The sequence below is a fragment of the Anser brachyrhynchus genome (genome assembly GCF_964034855.1).
Source record: "Anser brachyrhynchus genome assembly, chromosome: 1".
Taxonomy (NCBI): domain Eukaryota; kingdom Metazoa; phylum Chordata; class Aves; order Anseriformes; family Anatidae; genus Anser; species Anser brachyrhynchus.
The window spans coordinates 62,022,371-62,047,093 of record NC_137694.1 but is presented as its reverse complement, the minus strand read 5'-3'; the positions used below and the strand labels follow the sequence as shown (position 1 = coordinate 62,047,093).

General features: G+C 37.6%; 1 protein-coding gene across 5 annotated transcripts in view; it reads right to left on the bottom strand.

Annotated features, from left to right (window-relative positions):
* Positions 1 to 24,723, bottom strand: part of DGKI (diacylglycerol kinase iota) — a 212,218-nt gene that overhangs the window by 104,483 nt on the left and 83,012 nt on the right. For 4 of the 5 annotated variants that reach the window (XM_080582483.1, XM_080582486.1, XM_080582484.1 and 1 more), the window contains 10 exons: positions 22,592 to 22,687; positions 19,211 to 19,285; positions 16,481 to 16,537; positions 14,839 to 14,904; positions 10,946 to 11,017; positions 10,291 to 10,407; positions 4,375 to 4,449; positions 3,574 to 3,669; positions 2,489 to 2,571; positions 181 to 241 (listed from right to left, as the gene is read on the bottom strand). In XM_080582483.1, coding sequence (XP_080438609.1) covers positions 181 to 241; positions 2,489 to 2,571; positions 3,574 to 3,669; positions 4,375 to 4,449; positions 10,291 to 10,407; positions 10,946 to 11,017; positions 14,839 to 14,904; positions 16,481 to 16,537; positions 19,211 to 19,285; positions 22,592 to 22,687 — 798 coding nt within the window. Of the gene's footprint in view, positions 1 to 180; positions 242 to 2,488; positions 2,572 to 3,573; positions 3,670 to 4,374; positions 4,450 to 4,753; positions 4,850 to 10,290; positions 10,408 to 10,945; positions 11,018 to 14,838; positions 14,905 to 16,480; positions 16,538 to 19,210; positions 19,286 to 22,591; positions 22,688 to 24,723 lie in introns of all 5 variants that reach the window. The other variant, XM_080582487.1, reaches the window with a different exon arrangement.

The following is a 24,723-nucleotide window of genomic DNA, read 5'->3' as shown; positions in this document are numbered from 1 at the left end:
CCATCACTAAGCAGGCCAAATCACACAGAAAAGAGGAAAAAATGAGTAGATTTAATAAACGTAAGGTGGAGATACAATCAAAAATGTTCTCTACAGGCACTACATGGTGGGAAACCCATGACTGTGACCACTTTCATCTCTAGGCAATGATCAAAGGGCTGCCAGGCACTGGTCACCTACCGTCCCATCCCCACCACAGGCCAGGATCCGCAGGTTTGGCACTTTTCTGTACAGCTCCAGCCTGGCCGAGGAAAGCAAAAACAAAAAATAAGTGAAAAAAAAAAATTCAACAGAACAATGTAGGTAATATTTATGCATTTTGCTGAGTGACAGTTTAACAGCCACTTATTTTTCTCTAGAATATCCATTATCAGTGGCATAGGGTGGAGTTAGAAAAATAAAATTAAAAAAATGACATGAGGCCTTCTTTCACAGTTAGACAACCCCTCCTGAGAAGTATTTTTTCTGTTTAACATGGGAACATGTAGCCTGAAAGGCCAGGTGCTCATCTCCCTCTGGAGATGATAAAACCTTCCATTGTCCTCTTATCCTAAGGCAACAAATGTAAACATTGGGGTTTTTAAACCAAACATAGTGTTTCTCATCAGAGTTTGCTGAGCTCTGTTTCTGAAGTGTTTAGAGCATGACAGCTCCTTCAACTGATAATTGTATTTCTTTAATACCACGGAAGACAATATCACCTAACAGAGCTCTTCTTTGGCTATCTGGTATAAGATACCAACAGGAAAGCCAAAAAAGGCCTGTTCTATCAGTTGCATGAAAGAGAGGCCTAGTAAAATGTCTCCCAGTGGAGGGGATCTAATTCTCCTTTAACTCCATTACACAGCTCTGAAAACTGTAAATCTACTTTAAAGCTTCTGTACATCATGAGAAGAGTGGCAGGTGTTTCAGCAGGAAAAAATAAATAAAAATGAGTGCTTTAGAATATGAATAGCAAACATTTGGTCCATTCTCATATAGGTAAATATATGATTTTAAATGATTGGTCCTTTTGTGCTGCCCAGATTGTCAAAATATCACTGAAGAGACAGTTAAGTAAAGCAAAGATCCTTGTCTCAAACAACAAAGAAGGGTGGTCTTTTAGCAGTGAGAATCACCCCTTTAAAGACAGGTCCTCCTGAGGGACACTCATCCTTCAACCACTGCCCAGATAAGCAGCATCAGTTAGTCAGCAATCAAAGATAGTTTCATGCTGCTGTCATCTATGGAAATATAAAAGCAGCTTCACCCCTTTATAATGATCAGCCACTAGGAAATGGTCAGGCACTGTGGGATCCGCAGCCCATAGACTCTACTGAGATTTAGGCATAATGTACTGTTCAATGAACTCCCTACTTAGACTACCTGAATCTGATCAGCCATGCAATTGCCTTCAGTTGGTGCTCTGTTGTACATTTTAAAGCAGTAACTATGAACAAGATTCAAAGATGTTTTCCTAATATGTGATTTTGTGTTAAAGGATTGCCTTCTACAGGTTTGTCTTACTTCTCTTGTAGACAAAATTCTTAAAACATCCTCTATGTATCTATTTACAATATGAAGATCGTGTAACATCCTTTGTCTCTGCTTCTGTCACTTGCTGTGGGCACTCCCAAGCCATTTAACAAAAGGAACAACAATCAAAATCTGGCCAATAGAGGGTGCTCCTTGACAAATGTAAAAGATCATATCTGAACAACAAAGCTGCCATACCTCTCACACATCTATTAGAATGGTGTATATGCCATCCCCATCTTGTTTCATATGAACTACCTTTTCCTGAATAGGTATCACCCACAATACCAGAACGTCAACTCCAATTGGTTGTCTTCACACATGTATAAATGTATTTATTTAGATACATATATTTATACGTGAGGATGGAATTTGCAGACAACACAACAGAGAAAATACAATAGAAGTAACCTCCTATTTAACAGAAAACCTATTAACTTGTCATAGTCAATCACAGAATAACAAGACAATTTGAGTTTGAAGGAACCTCTAGTTCAGCTCCAGCTCAAAGCAGAGTCAACACTGAGATCAGACCATGTTTCTCAGGGTTTCATCAAGCTGAGGCTCCACATACGAAGAGAACCTGTTCCGATGGGTAACCGTCCTCACAGTGAAAAAGTCTTTCATTATATCCAGATGGATAACCTCTCATTTCAAGCATCTCTTTGGACAATTTGTACATTGTTTCTTGCCCCTCCTGCCACAGTGCTGTAAAGGGTCAGGCTCTGTCTTCTCAATAGCTTCCTCATAGGTATTTAAAGCTAGTGTTAAGACCCCCAAGCCTTGTCATTTTCATTCACATGCTGAAGCACCTTATCTGAAGTCATTTTAAGGGCTTAACTATACTCTGAAACTGATTCTGGATAACATGTATGAGCATCATTAGTTTACCAATCTATCCAAGCTAGATGTTCATCTGCTTTCCTGATATAAAAAGAATTATGGTTCACATGGTGAGTGCTTGAGAACTTACGCATCTTTTGGCCCTTCCTGAGAGAGATCAAAGACTTGGCGTGGATTCAAATACCACATAAACGTTTGGAGAATCTTGGTACCCTGGGAAAAGAGAAAAATCAAAGGAAGGGAAATTATGAATTGTATAATGATTATTAGAAATAATAGTGCTCATTATTCACTATATTTGGACTGCTTTTCCTTCCTCTGTGCTTTATAGTGCAAAAATAAACTAAGAAAAATACAAAATAAAAAGTGGTGTAGCTGATGACCCCCCAATAGAGACCCAACAATTCACGCACAATGCACATGTATACATATAAATTGAATTTAACAACACAGATCACTAACAGTTCATAAGAATAAGAACTCAGGTTCAGACCAAAGATTTATTTCCTACAGAAACCTGTTCTCCTACCTCTGACCACATGCAACTATAAACCTCTGTTATCCCGCTCATCCTCAGCCTGCCAACCATGACAGCAAAAAGATGAAAAAGCTTGCAGGCAAAGTCACCATAGTGAACAGTGTCCTGCCCATCATTCAAGCAATGATGCTTCTTTGACACCCACCATCACCACCATGAACACTTATAACCATAAGCTTCTACTACCTTGTGAAGCAGGAACCAAGGACTCTGTGGGCAGTAGCTGCACCACTGCTCCCTCAACTCAGTGCAGAATGGTCAACCTTTCACTGAAATATCACCTGGTTCTCTAAGGTATAGTATAGGAACAGAAGTGATTTCTTAAATGCCATAACAATGTGGCATTTCACATTCACTGGGCTTTCCTTGTAAAATTACATCATATTTTGCATAAAAGAAGTCTTAGATACTTCACCAGGAATCTAAAATTTCTGTGGAAACATGAGTTCTGAAAACTTCCAAAATAACATTTCAGATTCCTTTCAACTTGAGACAACTGCTCATATATTCAAGTATACTTTCTTTCCACTTCAGTAGAATTAGATGGAGGTATAAGGGGAATTCTACAGAAAGCACCTCTTCTAGGAAACTGCAATTCAGTTGCATAGAGTTCTTATTCATGACTGACTGAAAACTATTCTTATCTGCAGAAACACTGTTATTAGACTAAACTTTACCTGGTTCCCTCCACTTTTTGGATTGACAAAAACCAGCAATGGTTTCATGAGTGGAGAGGAGATAGGCTTTATCACAAATGGCCGACCTTTGTTATCCTGAGAAACAGAAGCAAGAAATAACTTTAGTAAAAGCTATGGAGAGGGTAAGTTTCACTGGCACAACATGCAGAAGACCCAAAACAGCTCTGGCAAAACTATTTTGGGTATTGGAAACAGTATAGCCATGATAATATGGTGCTCAGTTGAGACTAAATGTATCCAGCTAAGACAATTCGGTAAGAAAATAAGTAAACCTAACCATAGGACCATTAGTATGATTTTTTTCTCTGTGGCCCAGTGTCAAATTTCACACAAGTAGAATATCTCCAACTGGAGATCAACCAAGGGAAAAATTATCCAACTGGACCTGCAAACCACCCCAAACTGAGACCCTTGCAGTCAATACACTCATCATGGATTTCACAACCCCATTTTTACAATCCTGTTCCACCTAATTGAACCCAAGTGTCTGAGCTGAGTCTTTCACACCCCAAGGGAATGCTGTTTCATTAGTCTGCTGGTAGTCCTGGAGTCTGCTATGTTGTTTCTTGAAAAAATTAATTCAGCAATTAAGAGACTTCTCATATGAGTTTTTGACAAAACATGTCTTTTCTCACAACAAATTCAGTAATATGGAATTTTCCAGTAAAAAAGAATATTTTTTTTAAATCTATATTTAAAAAAAAAAGAAAAAAACTTTAAAATCTGCAATTATACATTCAAATAAAAGGAGACTGATTTTCAAAGCTCTGAAATACTTACTTCATTGCCTCTTTTGCTGGCTTTTCTTTTAAAAGATGTTCTCTTCTTTCGTCGCGTTGAAGTCTTTAATGAGTTCTATGTCAAAAAAAAAAAAAAAGAACACATGAAAAGCAAAACAAAATTGAGAAGACAGGCACAGACAGAGCCCCTTTATGAAGCTCTTCCATGCATGTCCACTTGGAGAATGATAAGAGTATTTGGCACATGCTCAAGATTTAAATCACATGCGCTGCATGCTTTACACTTCCACACCACCGTTTATGGAGAAAGCCACACACGGAGACCAGACTGGTGCTTTGGAACTGGAAACTTTCCCACGCTGTGAGGGGGGAAAAAGATCAGATGCTCCCATAGACTCACATAACACCACATGTTGTACCTGCCAACCCTCCCAATAGGGGTAGGAGACGCCCATTTCCCCTTCGGGGCTCCAGTCTCCTGCCCAATCAGGCTCGTCTCCTGGTATGGAGACCACCTGCATAAAGATGTAATAAAAAACATGATAAATGAGATATTTTTCATGTTTTTTTTTTTTTTTTTAGGAAAGAAAACAACAAGTTTTAGCTCTGGCAACCACTATGACTCAACATAACGTAGGCACCATGGTGTATGATGCTGGCACTGCAGAGTCAGTTCCAGCTTGTCAAGAAGCTTGTGTGATCATCTGGTGAGGAACAATGTAAATTGTTAACATTTAAGGATTTGTGGGTTTTTTTGTTTGCTTGGTTTAAATAATATCACTGAACCACAGGAAAAAAAAATGGAAAACTGCTTGTATTTTTGCAGAAACTAAAAAAAAATGCATGAAAGCTGTTCTCCAGGCTGGCAATAGCCTACTTAATAATACTGGACCACAAAGGTCTTCTGGTTGATAAGAACATACCAAAAAAGGAATTATTGTTTTTCCTTAAAATGCAGTACCTGATGTCATATCAGCAGGAAAATCTTTCCTTTTCCATATGAATGAGATTTTGTATTATAGGAAATACTGTAAATATTTCCTAAGTATTTCAACTGTTGGTCTGTGCATTACTAGGAAAGAAAGTAACACAGGAAATTAGAAGAAAGTTAATTGACTGTTTTCTGACTTCAAGAGGGAAGCAAGATCCACTCAGCTCATCCAGAAGTTAATTTCTGTCCTGATGTTATTCAAAAGTGTATCATTAATGAAAAGAAATTAATGATCAGACATCACCAAGTCTGTAAGTAGTGATATGTCCCTACTCAATCCTGTTCACTAACCAGTAATGCCATTACGTTAATAAGAAGAGTTACTAGATTCTCCCTTGGTATGCCTAATACCTACTTCCAGAATTTCAAAACCCCAGTACAACACATCAGATGCAGAAGTTAGTTTTTCCTGACTTCTCTGAAATGTGGAAACATTAACAGCTATCTAAATCAAATTGCTAAAGACACTATCCTCTTCTTTTTCAACCAGACCAAGAGAAGCCTGCTGTAGAGCAAAAAGTCCCAAACTTTTTGTCACCTCCCAACTTTTCTTGTGGACATTGATGTATTCATGCCTCGTTGCTTACTGAAAATATTAAAGACAATATGGTTCAGCAAAGGAATTCCTCGGTACTTGCCCTCTTATGTCATAGTTTGAGAAACTATCTAAGAAGGCATTCTTATTCTTCCCTACTTTGATACAAAGTGATCTTGAAAACACAACAAATCGTGAAGACTGCACTGACCACAGAAGTGGATGGACAGTATCACCTTCATAGTCTTTCATTGCCCTACATAAAGAGTCAGACTGAAGGTAGACAAAAGTCTTTATGTCAATATAAAGGTACAGTACATTAGCCTCAAAGGTCCAGCAGGCAGCCGCGAGCAGTAGGGTTCTTGGCCTATTTTCTCAGCTGATTTCTGCTAAACAATCCTCCCTGGCGTGGGGCAAAATAGGACAGATCAGAGATTAGTCTATCCACAGTCTTCCCAGCTATCTGCTGAAAGGTCATGGGCATATCAAGACTTTTCCTTGTGCTCCAGTCTCTCCAGGTGTAAAATTTAAAATACTTATCTTATTAGTAATGTGCAGTGAACTCTACTGGCAAATCGTAGACTGTAACTCAAGTCAGGTATTATGTCAGGAAAGTACTTAATTGTACGACTTGAAGGACTGTACATGTTAATTCGGCCTCCACAATAGATGGACTTAAGGCCAGTGAAATTCTTCTGGAAAGAGTAAAGATAGTTCAACAAAGTATTGTCTACTTTAACAAATAATGTAAAGACTGTTTAAGTGTAGCTGTCATTAAATCACATCATAGCATAACTCTTTTCTTGCCTATGGTTGGGATGGGAAGAGGCTATACAACTATATTAAGGAAAGAGTTTTAGTCTAAGCCTCTATCATAACATTTTTTCATTTCTACACTCAAAAAGCAATAACATATGTTACAACACAACTATGTTATTTTGCTTTTCTTTTTTTTTAGCATGCTTATTTGTATAGTGTTAAGAGAACCTAAATCTTTGTTATAATAATGATAACTGCACATCTATAGCAGATGAAAGGCAAGAAGCTGATCAAACATATGCAGGTTCTCTTTGCAAACATGCAGAAGAATAACAGCCAAGAGTAATCATCAGTCTTCACACATGGAACTGAAGAAATGGATGTGTACTACCTTGTCCACATAACAAGGTGATGAGTATTTTTACAAACATATAATGTTATTCAGCATAATACTTGATAGCAAGGCATACCTTTAACTGTGCACCATAAGTAAATCCTAACTTGCATCTAGAGAGGAAACCTCTCCTTTGTGGATGTCAGTTTGGCCATCTTCAAAGAGAGATTTTTGGTATTATTGCATGGTCACTATAGTTCTAAGCAAGCTTAGCTAAATGAACAGAAGAATTGGAGTCCTTGCATGGTATTGGTTGGTGTGAGGGCCACAGACTATCTTGAGCAGATCTTATGAACCTGTTCAACCTTTTCCTTTGCAACATTTCAGTCTTCATTTTCAAAGGCTTTTAACATGTTGGGCTTCAAATGATGTAAACAATTAACAGCTTCTGAGAAGGTCAATCTTAACCATCTTCTGATTGTTCACAAACCGCAGTCGGGCAAGACAGCTGCAGCCAGCAATTGAGGAAGGGAAGAAATAAACCCAGAAGTATAAAGATTCACTAACGCTTTTTGAAGGTCCTTGAAGGAGGAGTAGAAGGAGAAAATACCATGTTTACTCACCTTGAACAGGAAAAATAAAATAATAAAATAAAATAAAATGGAATCTTACAGTCACTGCCTTTGCCTTCTCAAACAGAAGACAGATTGAATTCTAAGTACATCAGCCAGATGTACACCTTCTCATTGTCTTCTTTTCTCACACAGCAAAAGCATAGCTAGTCTATTCCTAGCACTAACACCACTTGGGCTACCATGCCTGACTTATAACAAAATGTGACAGGGCAATAGGGTTGACAGCTTTCACAAACTAGAAGACAGAACTGATTTGAACCCTAGGAAATCAGAGATGGTATCAAAGTGCTGCTAACACAGTACATAAATACTGGAAATCAGTAAAAGCATTACAGAAGTGGCTCACATTATGAATAAAATGAAATTGGTACCGGGAATTTTACATTTATGAAAATGGGTCATTACAGACAGGGCTACCACCTATCCCAGCACTATTTGAACCATTCGTAATATTCTTCTACTTGTAATCAATTGCTTGCAAGCAGCAAAAGCTCCCCGCTTAGAAAGCAAACGGTGTAAGCAGAGATTTTTCCTTAACCAATTACATCACCATGTTTTACTACTACAATATTGCGGGTAATCAGAGGGGGAGTGTGCTCTTTATTCAAATCCAGTATCTGAAAGGTGGTGACCCATGTTGTAGCTAAGCATGGGAAAACATTTTTCAATAAAAAGAAAAAGAAAAATCAAAAATCAGGACAAGGGTTTGCTACAAAAAGCCACCTTATTTGCTTGAAATTAAAAAACAATAAAAAGGATGAAGGCATGACTAAAATCAGCTTTATGAGTAGGAAATTCATTTCAGGAGTTGCCCGTGATCAATGTGAGTAGTTAACTAGAGCTGAGAAAATAATTTATAACCAAAAGGCTTCTAGCCAAATTTATTCCAATTATGGAATACGTGAAAAACAGATTGCTCATTACACATATTTATTTACTATCTCAATTTACAAAAACTTGAATATTGTGTTTGTATTATGTGGACTGAATGCAACCATAGTGTTCACCAAACACACATATAGGGTTAAAGGGGTCACAGTACACAGAAGTAGAGCTGGCCAGAAACAGCAGGAGGGAAGAAAACTTCCTAAAATAATAATAATAATAAAATAAGAATAAAAGCAAACAAGATTTCTGCTAAAAATCTAAAGATGCATCTGAAAGATGTGTTAATATTTTCCACAGCAACAGATGCGTTCCACAAAACTAATACTGCACTGGGTATTGTTGTTCAGAAATGTTGTGGAAACTTGCCCATCCTCTGTGCTACATATCATTCCAATTCATCTAAAGCTTCAGTTATTCAAGGTAAGATTTTTGCATGCTACTGACCATGAATTTCAAGGACTTGACATATGATGGGAGGGAAAATTGGACTGAAATACTTCCTCTCCATTCATGACTCAGGCACACAGAACTAATAGACACTTTCATTACGCCTAACATTTAAAACACGCATTTAAAGTACATTTTTCCCTATGAATTATAATTAACTAGATCAGATTTTCTTTTGAACTTTTCTGAAAAAATAATGGACAAGAAAGCAAACTGTCTAAAAATATTCTAAGAAAGTCATCCTTTGGGCAACCACCAAATCAGGAGAAAATTACAAGTGCAATTTTTTTAATATAAAAATAAGAAAAATACAAAATAAAAAATGCAAATACAAGTAAAAAATTAATAGAAACCCCAAAAAATAAAATAAAATAGACCAAAATAGCTTAAAGAAAGACTTCTTAATTAGTTCAAATATGGATACTATTGTTTTTATTAGTTTATTTTCTTTTTATTAAAATTAGTATTTGTTGTTTTTAATAACCTTTTCCTGATTTTGTTTAAAAATAAAGGTAACAGTAGTGTATTGTTGGCTCACAAAAAAAAAGGGGGGGGGGGGCGTTAGTAAGCTAGAAATTATATCACAAATTCAATAATCTTCCTGTTTTTGTAAGAAACTATACCAAAAAGCATATGAAAAATATTTTTTTTTTCAGTGTGTGTTCGTCTGTTTCTTTTCTACCTAGAATCAAAACAACAACAACAACCACCTACTTCTTGCATGACGGGAATCTCCTTTTAATTTTTGGCCAGTTTTCTTTTGGATACCTTCTCTCCCTATTGCGTTGATTAGTGAATTAACCTCTCTAAAACATATCACATCTATTGCAAAGCTTTGAAGTCTTGTCCTTTTTACCTGCAACTAAATGAGCATGTAGGCTTACTGCTGGCATTCAGCAAGAGCTGATGTGAATAAGACATGATTGTTTAAGAGTCCTTTGATGAAAAATTCAGAAGCATGCCAGACCAGCTACAGTGAATTCTTACTGCAGTTCAAGTGAATGTTTGTTAACAGTTTTTCCCCTGTATTTGCTCAGCTCTATTTAATGGAGCATGCTTGACCTCCAACACAGTGTATTGCTTGCAGTATGCTAGCTGAAGTCACAGTTAAGAGGAACAAACCCGAGCTGCATTGCTCAGAACAAAAGTCATGTTTTCTGCTAATCATCCCAAAGAGGGAAACCTACTGATGGCTAGATGGAAGGGAAGGAGGGTACAGGTTCATAGTCACCATGGATGTATGCTGGGTATCAGGGAGAGAGACAAGGTTGAACAAGCATGCCTTAGTGGAGGACTACTGAGTGCCGAAGCCAGGCTGGCCCTGTACAGCCATACAGCTTCAGAAACAGACATCAGCATGCAGTTACCTGAGGTTTCTTCACCTTAATGATCCAGGTGGGAGGCACAATGACAGCTGCGTGAGCCCCCAGGGAACACGGCTCCTCGATGTGGTGTAGCATGAAGCAGGTGACTTTGTTATGAAACTGGAGAAGAGCAAATGAGTAGAGTCAATAAGGAGGTCACGAAAGACAAAGGCGGAGAGGAAAAAGAGAATGACACTGAGAAAACTGGATCAATGCTCCCAACTCTGTCATCCTCAAGTTCCCACCTCAAACCCCGGGAGCTTTAAGAACATAAAACTAAAGATCACCTTTCTTAGCCATGCTTTATACCAATGGGGAAAAAAAATCTCTCCTATGTAGATAAACACAGATTAAAGCTCATAAACCAGCCTGACAGTGCTAAATGTATTAAAATCCCTTTGACTCTTTGAGATGGCAGCAGCATTGTGTTGATGGTAGGTAGCCAGTGACTACACTGGGCAGCAAGACTCTTCTCCTGGAAGGATTCATGTGTTAGCCAGCTAAAATTATGGTGGTTTTGAGCGAAAGGAAAAGAAAGAGTAAAACTGGGGGTGATTCACTGAGAGAAGAAACCTTGAAAGCAGGGACAAACAGAATTAATTGCTTTGAGGCCACTCAGTGAAACTGCTACCACTTGCCCTGAGTATTGTCCACTTACCGCCAGCTTGCACCAGGAACAACTGATGGCCACAATCTCTTTACTATGGAAGGAGAACTTCTGCTGAAAGCCCTACAACAAACAGGAGAAAAAGAAATAAATTGCTCTTGACTACAACAAAATTTACAACTTGAGCTCTTGTCGGGAAACTGTGCTAGGCTAAATCAGTTCAGTGCAGTCAGATACTTTGGTCCAGCCTCAAAGCTCTTAGCCATCAAACTGATTTTGTAGGGATATAATAATAACAGGATTCATGGAGAAGGTTCTTCAGCTAGGGCATGTGCGCACTTCTCTATCTCACTCTCTCATATCCCCCCCCACCCTCCCCCCCAGTCTTTAGAGACACAAACATTTTAATGCATTTTTAAAATTGTATAGTTAAAGAGGGAAAGGAAGAAGAAGAAACAGACACGGAATTACTATTTTAATGGGTTTCTAGAGATATGACTAAGATTCAGATTTTCTGTGGAACAGAACATTCTTTCTTTGCAGTCTTTTTTGCCCTAAATACATATATATATATTAAAAATAAAATAAATTATTTTTTTATTATTGTTATTATTTTTTTTTTTAATGCACAGTTGAATCAACTACCATGTCTGTCTGGAAATGTTTCTTTTGGGAAATTAAGTTTGTTTTATTAAGCTGACTCAGATCAAAATCCTTTTAGTCAACTCAAAAAAAAAAAAAACAAACATTATCTAATTCAAATAAAAAAGTTATTTGTATGTATATTTTTATAGGTTTAAAGAGAAAAAAATCACCGTTATCAGCAAATACGAGATTTTATTCCCTTACAGAGGAGTTTCATTTTGTAGAATGCTATTTCAGCAGACATATCTTTTTCCTCTAAATTCTAAGTCTGGAAAAGACCATTGGGTCAAATATACCCTTCTTGCACATAACACAGGTGACAAAGTGTAACTGGAGTTATAGTCTAAAAATTTTTGTTCACTTAAAGCTTATTTAACCTGAAAAAGAATTGATTTGGGTTAATGTTCAGCACTCCACTGAACAGTTTGTTATAGACAACTTCAATGTTGAGTCTGGATTTATTTCAAATTTGCAGTTGTCTGGAGCCTTTGTTCTTTGTCGTTTATCAGGCCTTTCTTTACCACATTAAGCAGCCCTTCAATACCCAGAATTTTCTGCCTAATTGGAAGTCTCTCTATCAGGTCAGGAGGTTATGAGTCAGTTTACTTTTTGACAAGCTGAGTACTACCCAAATCTCCCACATGCTAGTCAATATCCAAGACCCAAGGAAAAGAGTTATAGTAATCTGATTTAGTAACATCTATAAGGACATATCTTCACTGCATCCATAATTAAGGTCCCAGCTGCTGTGGAATGAGATGGATATATGCAAGATGGATACATGCAGGAAAAACGAGACTATTAGGACACTAATGGTGTGCTTGACAATGACAAACACAGCAAGGAGAAATAAACAACCAAAAACTCATCCAGAGGTACAATGCTGTTGTCAGCTGAGAGACTGAGCTACAGTCTGTCCATAAGCAGTAGCTGAGGACAGCCCTATCAATACACTGATGGGGAGGAGGTTCTCCCCATCTACCTGCTGTGCAGAAATACACATTGCAGCTAGTTCTTCTGGTGTCCCCAGAGCATATTCAAACCAGCTTGCCAATAGACCACACCACCAACATAGGACAAGTCCCTGAGCTTTTAGCTTGTGCCACTTCTGTCTAGAATTTTTTTAATCCTTACGCTGGTATCTAAGGTTTTAAGAAAAAAACTCAGAGAAACTCAAAGAGCAGGTTCTTCATAATGAAGGTGATTTAGTGTGTTCAAGTTTAGTAACAGATCATGGCTAAATGGCTTCACAAAGACAAGCCATCCAGCTGCTTCTGTCTGGGCAGATCCAATCTTCTATTCAGTACAAAAGCATTTCCAGTGCACAAGAGCAGAGTGACAGTATGTATGACAAGTGCTGAAACTGGACAAAGTACTTTATTCTTATTCACTTAGTCTAGTGCTTCGTACTGTTTCTTACAAATCTTACTCTTTTTTGTCCCAAAGTATTAAAAATAATCAGCCTCTCATGGTCATGAAATGTTTAGTTTTGTTCTGGTTTGTAACAAGCAGGAGAGAAATCCTCTCCCAAAATCTCTACTAAAAACCTAAAATTCAATACATTAATTCCACAGCCCATCAGTGATATATTTTAAACATACGGACTGACTGAGCAGCTCGTCTCATTCTGGATGGACTGTTTTTCTTTTATTCAGTAAACCATTTGTTTTTTAGGGAGTCATAAGAGAAAATGATACAGCAATAAAAACATATTAATGATAAGTAATAATGAAACACTTTTCATCCTCAACTTGCATTACAAATGTGAACTAATTCTTCTAAAGATATATAGTTTGAAGTAAGATAATAATTATTTGAAAGCTAACTTTTCAAATAAAGGAAGTGATGAAATAAAGTGATGTGCTGGAGGTCACAGTGAGATTTGACATGGACTATCAGGTTGAAACACTGGGGGACCCCATACTCCACCAAAAATTCGCTCTTCCTCCTTTCCTCAGTGAGAGAAACTTTGTGAGAATATCAGCCTATCAGTACCTGATTAGCCCTGATTCACTGGCAATCAATTTCTGTGCAACACATGAAATTCCATGCTGTGAGTTGTTCCTGTGGAAGTAAATAGTTGTGTATACCAGAGGAAATACATTTGGAGGAAAAGAGCACCTGAATCCCCAGTTTGAACTGGTTATTACAATCTGCCTAAATAATTGGGATCAAAGCCCCCATTAATAAAGGCACTCACACACACATACACAGCACATAGGGTTCCATAGCTCCAGCGTATTTTGGCTATATCCTTTAACCTGTTTATCATGACATCTGCAGAAAAATACAATTCCTTCTGAACTTCCCCCCACCAGTAAGGACTGATAGGAATTTTAGGACAGACTGGTTACACTGGCCACATGCATGTAACCAGCACAGGTCTTAATGTGACAGACTGCAAGAACTCCATATGTAAAATGAAATCCTAATGCCTTTAGGGGAGATCCAATCTAGAAGGGCAAAGGAGGCATGCCATAAGAATGCTGCCTGTGAAGTGCCTCCTTGCAGTGTTCACGTCACTTTTTATAAAAGGGTACCATATTCGTATGGTGTGCCTTGCTGCAGCTGATAATCTACATCACTATTCAGATACAAATCTGATTTCTTCTGACTAAAGTGCCACGCCATGGAGATTAGACACAATCTTTCTTACTAGTTGATGGTAAGACGGAAACAAAAATATAATACAGTGCTAGAGAAGGGAAATCAAATCCCTGTGTTATTTAAATATCTCTCACCAAATTTCAGGGGTTCATAAAATTTCAGAAGAAATGTCCTCAGGACATAAGGCTCTTCTTACTCCTTTTTATACCTTTTTAGAAACAAACTTTTGTTTTGCCACATAGATAGTGAATGTGAAGCAGTCTCACAAATCCTAGAGTCTGCTGAGACAGAAAGAAAGCAACAGCCTTTCTTTTTCCAGAAGCCTGAAAAAATAGGCAATCACAATTTTGGTGCAGAGAATAGTACTATGAGAGCACAATATTGGCACGGGGTTGGTTTAACCAAGAAAAAAGCTCAAGGAGCCACTGCCTTCTTCCTCATCATTTTCATTGGCCAGTGCAGCGCAATGGTCCAGGTCATAAGATATGCCATTCCTGCACAGATGCAACTGCCTTTTCTCTTCCCATGTGTGAATCAGGGCTGCTACCACTCAACACATCAGTCTTGTCATTTTCTGCTTAAGAGAGGCTAAGTATTTAGCAAAGAAAATATTCCATGACTGGAAGTAGCTACTGACTACCCTGAATGCATATGTGCCCAGTGTTGTGTTTGTGCTGCATGGGCAGTCTTACCTTTCCACACTGCTTACATTTCCCCTCCTGTCTCCGCCTGTGCACCCAGTGATGTCGGACAAAATTCTGCAAGAGAAGGACAAAGAAAATGTTACAGGAAGTGATGGCAGCTTACATTCAAAAGGTACCATCCACGTGAAATTGATTTACAGAGATCAAAGAAAAGGTCCCTTCAGCCAAGGCAATCATTTCTGGAGTAAAATGCAGTAGTCCCCCCTTGAAAACCTCAGACACAGCCAAAACCACATGAAGAAAAAGGACAAGATAGGGTTATTTATCCATGTCAAAATGTGTCCAGAACTACTTCCTTGTTGTCCTCCTATAAAAAGAAGAAAGTATATTACATGAAGATAAGCATCACCTACATATATACTCAGCCACAACACAGGGCCTTGTTATATTCTACTTGGAAATACACCCTTAAAAGGCAAAAATATTGCAAGTCAATGCAGTTAAAGGGAAGGCAGGGAAGGAGGACCAGTCACTGAAGTAGTCTGGAGTCCTTACACCCTGGATGGCGTCAAGAGGTGGGCAAGAGAATGGAGGATGTGCAGGACTGCAGTGCTCCTTTTCTGGAGGCAAGGGTGTTAGAAGAAGCCTTACTTGTGCCCTGCTGTTATGCCAGCCTGCACAGCAGAACTCATGTGGCAGGGAACTGAGCTACCTCTGCTAAGAGCAAGCCGTGACATGATCCTACCAAAGAAAGAGGAGGAAAGTCTCTGAGTTTCCCCATCTCTGCTTTTGGGGAAGTGAACAGTGGCTCTTAAACAAGTAGCGTTCTATTTCTCCCCCATAACTAACAAAAATGAAACAGAACAACACGCAAAAGCAGTCACTTCCAAGTCTTCTTCCATACTGTGATTACTCATGGAAAAAGGGCTTCCATAGTACCAGACTGGCAACCAAAACAACTATAGCAGTTAGGGTTGTGGTTTTTTTTCCCCTCTTTAAATAAAACAAGAAAAGAAAAAAAAAAAAACACCACCACAATCTAATGTGTAAATAAGTTTCAACAACTATCTACTCTTTTTTGGTGGTGGTGGTGGTGGTGGTTTTGTTGTTGAGGGGTTTGGGGGTCAGGGTTTTTTATTCATTTTTTTGACCACTGACTTCTAACTCTGTAAGAGATACATAAAAATAGCTATAAAAATAGCTATAAGAACAGTAAATACCCAGTACCTTCAAGGGAGATGGACTCATACAGTAGTTGGATGCAAACCACAGGGTTTTTGAATGTTTGATATTTTGACTAACAAAAATCTTTGAACACGAGAGATGCTTGAAAAAAATAAAATTAAAAAAATGAAGGGAATGTTCAGCTGAAGCTTAGGGAAGCACAGAAAAGCCAAAATACTAATTCAAAGGTCAGAAAGAAAAATGAAATGCTACAAAAAAAAAAATAGAGAATGGCTGAGTGAATGGGAAAAGAGACAGCAGAAAGACAAAATGGTTCCTGTCAGTATAAGTAATGCAGCAATTCAGCTAGAATTCATTTTACATTTATTCTGGGGTGAAGAACAGATCCCACAGGGAATCAATACTCTAAGACTCCTCTGAATCTAGAAGCACTGCTGCAGCTCCACACCAGGTGAATCAGCCCACAAATCAAATGTAAAGCAACCATCATTTGTCCATTACTTACCTCTCTTGGAGACCTGGAGCCCCCTTCTCGGAAAGTTGGTTTGCAGCGAAAATTAATCTGGCATTAAAATAAAGGTGTTAGAACTGGAACTGAGATGAGAGATTATTCCAATATGTTGATCTAGGCCACATTTCCAAAGTATTTGTTACTTATTATAATATTTATTTCATGAGTTGAAGAAAGTAACTTACCTGGATGTCAGAAAATCTCTTCACATGCCACAATAATACTCCTTGCTAAATCTCTACAAAGCCCTCACCTTCATTAAAGCTACTGCTGCCTTCTCGGTTCCATTATTTAAACCATCTCTCCCTTGCCAAGACGGCAACCATTTCATCTGTGTTTTTTTTCTGAAGAATGTCATTTGCAACCAAAGTGGACTTAAGTTCTCAGAAGTTAATAGGAGCTGGAAAGCTAACTCTAAGACCTTTTTGCACATCCCAGCCTTATGCCTTCATAAGCAAAAGCTGTGCAAAAATCATCTTAGTTTACAGGAAAAAAAGTGTACATTATTCTAAATTTCTACCTTTTGTTTAGAACACTTCCCCAGTCACAAGCCATTTGGTGAATATAAAACTGCCTCATGCAGTGGTATTGTCTCCTTAAGATGGGGGAGGAAAGGCAAAAAGAGGACAACAGGAACTTCAATGGAGAGAATAAATTTTTAGGAAGTCAAAAAGAAAAAGCATAAAATAAATAATGAGGGGATCCTATAAGAAAATCCTAAATAATTTACTAGGGACTGTAGTGATAAGATAAGGGGTAATGTTTTTAAACTAATATTAAGTAGATTTAGATTAGATTTTAGAAAGAAATTCTTGCTATGGGGTGGGGAGGCACTGGAGCAGGTTGCCGAAAGAAGTCTGGAATGTCCCATCCCTAGAAGTGGCCAAGGTCAGCATGGATGAGGCTTTGAGCAACCTGGTCTAGTGGGAGGTGTCCCTGCCTATGGTGGGGGGTTGGAACTAGATGATATTTAAAGGTCCCTTCCAACCCGAACCATTCTATGATTTTATGATCTTTTGAGAAAAGAAAATCAACAGAAATGTAAGCAGGGGAATATATAAATATATATATAAAATATATATTGAAGAAGGGAAAGAGCCAGAAGAAAACGACAAAGGATAAGTGGAATACACTAAATTGAATGGATTCAAACTTAAGCTCGAAGAGTAAAACCTTAAGGATACTGCGCAGCCATGCTTTTGTTATGAAAGTAGAAGGATCAAGTTTCCCCAGTTTTGAACACAACCCCCTACTTCACACAGAAATAAGTTTTTATTCTCATATAATCATGGCTTTCAAAATAATAGCTCAAGGGAGAAAAAAGAAAAAAGTGAATGACATACTTATTACTTAAATCAAAGCCATAGCACAAACCATAGTCACAGCCATTTGTCTTCCTCCGTTGCTCCTCATGAGGAATTGCAATTTATCATTTCACTGCTGGGTCCTAGCAGGTTAGAAAGATCTCCATCTCTTAAATTCATTTTACTTACAACTTGGACTTTTGCAGAGAAAGCCAAACTGAAGACTAATGTACCAGTTTTAAACTCCACAGAGTTTAAGATGAATGCAAACTTAATAACCCTCTGCCAAGAGGTGAATTTTGTGTTTTCTAGAATAGCATAGACAAGCTCAACAGAATGGGTTTTATCTAAGTGCTCATTTGCTACTGCTGGCAAAGCCACTACCTTACTGGGCTATGGAGAGCCAGCATCCCTGATGATTGGAAGTCATGAAAAATTCACTGGTAACATTTTGTGCTGAAAGCATGTGCTAATGCTAATTTCACTGTGGGTAAAAGCATTGGGGGTGGAAATGGTACCTCTCCAACTTGGTATTATGGCAATCACTTTGACATTTGTCAACACAAGCCCAAATACTGGGAAAATAAAAACCCTTTCCAAAGGGTTGCTGCTATAAATTTGTTTTGCATCAACTTCTTTTATGGAGAACAACACTGCAAAACATCTAGTAGTGAAAATGAAGCTCTAATGAAATCCATGGGTATATTCCCACTTGTTTCATCACACATATCCCACCAAGAATGAAAAACAGCAGAGGGGGAGGATTCCTTTTTCACGTTCCCAGTTAGGTGTAATGAACAAGAAACACTGATGGGAAGCCTGAACCCTGTAATCAATATTCTATAAGCACTTGGGGGCAAAGAGGGCTCCTTGAAGAAGCTGATAAGCAGAAAAGATGTTCATAGAATTAATGGCATTATAAAGGAAAAGTTTCATGTTTCATACTTCAAAAACAAAAATTTTATTTCTGAGTCTTTGAGGAGAAAACAGCATAGTCTAGTAAATACAGTGGAAAATATTCATAGTAGCACCTTATGCTGCATTGCTCATAATAAATATAGCTGTCATAAGACGAATTATTCTGGGTTTAGCTGAGGAATTTTGAAAGGCCAATTTTGCACATGGCAGGATACTGCATTTTCTAGTTTCAATTTTCAATCTAGAAATAAAGGGAAAATATCTTTAATTATAAAAATGTGAAAGCATTCCTTTTTTTTTTCCCTAACGGTTCACAGGGTTTGAAGAAATCTATTTTAAAAGATATGCTGAATTTTTAACTCAACTTTTTAACAAATACATTGTCAAAACAGCTATGAAAACCTAATTTGGCATATGGTGTTTTCCAGACTGAAAGCTCAGTATGAGAATGAAATAAATGAGTGTTGTCTGCATCATGCTCCAGAAGATGGCAATGTCTTACCTTCTCTAACTGCTCCATGCACGCATTGTGGACCACAATCTTGCACGCAGCACACTTCCTCCGCAGAGCAGATTTCTGCAAGAGGAAAGGGAGAAGTATGTGGATGGAGGTGCACTATTCTCCGCAGGAAAAAAAAAAAAGTTAGCTGTGAAACAGATGTTTTTCTCTTTATAGAATACATATGTTTTCATCTTGGTGTTCTCAGCTGTCCTGTATATTGAAAAAGGATTCTGAAGCTCTTCCAGTTAAAAATTGGACTTTGTGAAAGACAGAAGATAGTGGTACTCCAGTTTGTGAACTAACAGTACAAGGCTCATTTTAGGTAGCAGATAAGGAGGTTACAGCACAGATCATCACTCTGAAAGGAAGCAGCCTACAAAGATGATGGGCAGAGCCAGTGAAAAGAAGAGAAAAAACATACAAGCAAATCAGAGGACTCAGACCAATTAGGAAGAGCATATCATTACATGTTTATCATTCAATATTGATTTTGATGGGCTTGACCACTGCCTTGCTGAAAAAAAAATGAAGTCATCTGAGAATGATAATCTTCTCACTGAATGTTCTTAAATGTTTACGAAATGTTACAACAAGGACAAAATTCTCAACCTAATTATGATGGTTAGTTTCATTAATTTCAGTAGGGCTTTTAAAATAATTTCCATTGACTCCCATGGGCCAAAGCATATCACAGAGAAGAGAATGCATCCAGGAGAGAGAGTACATTTATTTTTTCTATTTTTTTTCTTTGCATATACTCAATTTAATAAACCAGATGAAATTAATTTTATACAAATTTTAATTTACAGACCTGCACTTGAGGGAGAGAAATGTTATAAACACACAGTACATCGAGACTGGTTTAAGATTTTTACATTCTTTTTTTCAAGTTAATTTAAATTTCTAATAAATTATTTCATTAGAATTTTCAGTAAATTGTAAATAAACTCAAGAAGAAGCAGGGAAAAACACAACTTTGCCTTACATTATAATCATTACAATTTTATGGAGTCTCATAATTAAATAAAAATACCTTCATTCTGTGTGCTTGCCTGTATGTTTTAATGTTTCACCAGAAGAACCGTGGCACTATATAACTCTCCAATATTTCATGTGTTTTGTGACATGTTAACTTTCCAGTCTCCATATTTACCAAAGAGACTGAGGAATAATACACAGGAATCAATCCCTAAGATGAAAAACTGCAAAAATCAAATAAAGATCATGCCTTACAAGCAGCTACGTTTGAATATCTTGAGTATGTTGCTGGTGGCACTATGAGTAGTTACAGCCATTTATGTTGCGAGAATAGTAAAAATTCAGACTTCATCTTTTATACTACTTCTGACCTATTTGATTTATCACAAAATTTCAGCTCCATATTCCAAAGAATATGAATTAATGTTCTGTATATGCTAACATTTTCTACAAAGTCTTTTCTTTTATAGCTTAGCTCTATTTTTGGCCATTTCTCCATTAAAAACCTCTGGTATTACATAGGACACATGTAAAAGAGCTAAGACAAAGAAAAATCTGGATAGATGTGAAAAATTCAATGTCTTCAAATGATTCCAAATGGAGAAGCATTAGCTTTTTGACAGTTCAGATTAAACCATCCACAAATAATATTAACTGCATTTCCACCTCCATCTCTCTAAACTAACAAAAGCCTTTTGCACTGTAACATGTTATAAAAACAGATACCACTTTTCCCAAAGGGAGCCAATAGTACTTAAAATAGAAAATAATCTCAGTCAGGTCAAGCAAAAGCCAGGCAATTAAAAACTGAGCAACTTTAAACTCTGCTGCTTACTAAATGTGACTCAGTATCTCCATGCCTATTGGCTGCAAAAGCTTGCTGCCATGTAAAACATGCTCCAACATTACCAAATAAAAGTGCAAGTCAGTGGGTGTAATTCACCAGCTATTGCAGGCAGTGTTTCCACCTTCCATAGAGATGCTCCTCTAAAAAGCGAAGTCTCAGCCTTACAGTCATATGCAACACATTATTACATTTTCATGCTACTCCCAGTAAGCTAAATCATGAGGAAATGTTTACTTGTTCTATTCATAACATAAGAACAGTCATATTGGCAGACAAAAATCCTGTCTCCTGCTTTTGCCCAAACCCATTGCCTCAGGACCACTGTAACTGCAGGGCAAACACATGATGCTTCACTTGAATATTACCCCACAGTAAGTAGTCTGTTACAACTGGGACTTTGCTTCAGCAGTCTTTGTAAACAAGAGCACACTTCCCAGGTTTGGCCTTCACGTTTTACACTGTGAAGTAACTAATTTGCTTGAGAAGTTATGGGAGATGGATATTAAATTAGAAATTGGAAATTCCATAGAAATGGAATTAGAAATTCCATAGAAATTGGAGCTACATAAAGCACTGCTGGTCTGGATCAAACAATGTGCTGCTAATGCTGGAGGTAACTGGTAAATCAAAATACTTCAGTTTGAATCAAGTGATCTGAGTTCTTGTAGCTTTTTTTTTTTTTTTTTTTTTGGAGGCAGGCAGCAGGGGCTTAAACAAAGCAAAAAGACAGCATCGCAGAAAAGCAGAGGCACTATTCACAGACGTCACACAGACGGGGGACTCCCATTACATTTTGCAGTCCAAGAGCCAGGAAACTCACTTGGGCATTGATTCAAAGCAAGGGTTTGAACACAGGATCGCCACTCTCTAATAAATTTTCTCACCTTACCAAAGGAAGTGTATTGTTTTTTTCATTTCTTTTCATCTTTTCTGCTGAAGCAGTTTAACTTAAATATTAGGAAAATGAAGAGTTACTGAAGAAAGCAGAAAGTATAACAGCGACTCCATAGTCAAAGAATAGAGGAACATGAGTTAGATCCAATGAAATTTTTTAATATACAGCAGAAAAGCTTCAATAGGAGAAGGCCAACTTTGAATCTTCTATTCATTGCTGATGAGTGCACTCAAGAGTTCAGAAAATGCAGTTCAAATACTTGCAGTGAGAAAATCACAAAAATGTGATCAGAATCCTGCTCAGACATCCCAGCAAGTGATAACGTGTATATATAAATGAAATAGGCTCATTCATCTTAACATTTCTGAAATATCTCAGTACCTTAGCTTTTTTCCTTGCCATATTAATCAAAACTACTCATTAAATTCACTCTCATTGTGTAAATAATCTGGGTCATTCAAAATTGTTTGGGGCTTTTTGTTTTCCATGCAATGAAGTATTTAATCAGCAGTCTTTCGTCTTTTTTGCATTCTTTCTTTCAGAACATAGGCATCAACAACAGAAGCAAACAATTCAAACTACCAAGCTTCCAAGCAGTGCACCGATTTGAAGTCAGGCTCATTACATCAGAAGCAGAGAAGAAAATCTGAAAATAACTCACTGAGAATTTGACTTGGCAGCTTTCCTCCCCCAGGTAGCAGAGGTCCCCAGAAACATTTGTCTCCAGCCACAGATGCTCTCCATTCACAGCATTTTCCTATGAAAAATAAAAAGAAAAAAAATAAGAAGAAAAAATAGAAAAGATAATTGTTAAACTGGTCTGTGAAATTCAGCCATGAGGACAGAGAAGGAAAAAACGTTATATCCGATTTTCACCATAAATAAAATAAATAATAAATAAGTAAACACACCATGTGTTGTTTTGGTTTTCTACAACACTAAGACGTGAAAATATTAAGCTAGCTGAACACCCCTCTTAAAAGTCATGATGCAAGGAATGATTTGTCACCAGTGAGAACCAAACTATTTCACTGAACAGCACAGAAAAACTTCACCCATTTTCTTCACACTGTGCCTAGTTTAACTGAGACTCATCAATGGATGCTTATGAGCTTATAAGATGTATACAGAATTCTAAAGAAACAGAAAGCAAGAGAAATAAAACTAAATGATGACTAGTGAACTTTCAATTACAAAAGATCCAAAATCCAAGAACTGGCCCTAGAAATGCAAAAATGACATATTGACTATAGCTTTAGGATGACAGGATAGTTTAGACAAGGAAAAATAAATTCTTTAAAATGGATGGATCAGCACATGCTTATGAAAATGTCCACAAAATATGAACTATCCAGAAGAGACCAGACTTTAAATTTCTATCTGAAAGTATGATACATTCAACTGAGCAATACTCTCAGAAATCTACCTAGCACACTGATAGTTATTAGTGATTAACAAGGCAATCCAATTTTCTTCATCAGTCTCCTCATTTAACCAAATCTGCCCCTTAATTCTTTAAAAATTCTTGGTCTGAAGAAATTTAGTTGTAGAAAGACTATGGTTTTCACTCTACTATAATGCTGGCTCGACTAAAAAGACTAAGAAGTTTACTGTACACTATTTGAGCAAAGTGAATAAACAGGATTTCTGCTCAGCCAGAATTAGAGCATGATGGAAAACGCTTTGACAGTCTCTGACATTTGGTTCCCACACTGCAGAAGTCACAAACGATGACGCTTACCAAACAGATGGCGTCCGACAGCAGGATGCTCTGAAATAGCCCTTTTGGTTAAAATAATTTATTTAAAATTCCACTGACAGTTTCAAAGTGACGAAACGATAAAGTTTCTCTTGCCATGTGGATTTCTTAAGTAAAACAGAGAAGCAGAAGTGGCAAAATTCTTTGTATTCTGGAGTACACGTGCAACCACAAAAGCCAAGATCTAGACAAATCTGCACGTGTGCCTACCACAACTGTGGTGCTCACTTCCAATAAACCAAAAGGAAAAGAACAATACAGGTTTTTCTGGTGAGAGACCTACCTGTCCACAGGCCACCTAACTTCACCAGAAATTTTCCCATTAATGTCATACTCAGTATTACCTCTCAGCACTAGGAGCTGGATGAAAGCAAGACACGGATTCCAGTCTACTGCCATTGCACTAACTAAACTTCAGTTGGCTGCACACTGTTCTGTACCTTCATTTCTTCTTATCCTATCATCTGCCTGAATCACAGGCTCTTTGGGACAGAGATTTTCCAGAACTGTACTGTTCAGTACACAATAGCTTAGAGCTGAGGCTTCAAAACTCAAAATAGCCTCTAAGGACTTGAACTCGCTTAAAGTTTTCAAGCCTTACTCGGATGGTAAAAATATATTGAGACTGGAAATTCTTTCCCTTCAAGTTTATACTTATATTAAAGCAGTTTTCCCTGGCAAGAACTGTATCAGTTTTACAGCACTTCATGGAAGCCTAGTCACATCATGCGAATAAAATTACTATGCCCACAGTATTGCCCAAAATATTAAGTTCCTATCTAGTTTATGAGGAGCCAGATAGAACGAGGACCAAAGCACGAGGATATGAGCTCAGAGTGTTTGACCTGAGCACATTCCCTGCTGAAGTAGCAATGCAAGCTCACATTACAACCCAGAGTTCAATTTTACAGATTATAAAAGATGGTTAGGAAGGATCAACTTGGGAAGCTAAGTAAGAAAGCACAAAGCTCCTGGGACATAACTTTTAATCAGGAATCAAAAATTCCATTAAAAAATAGATTAAATACCCCTTC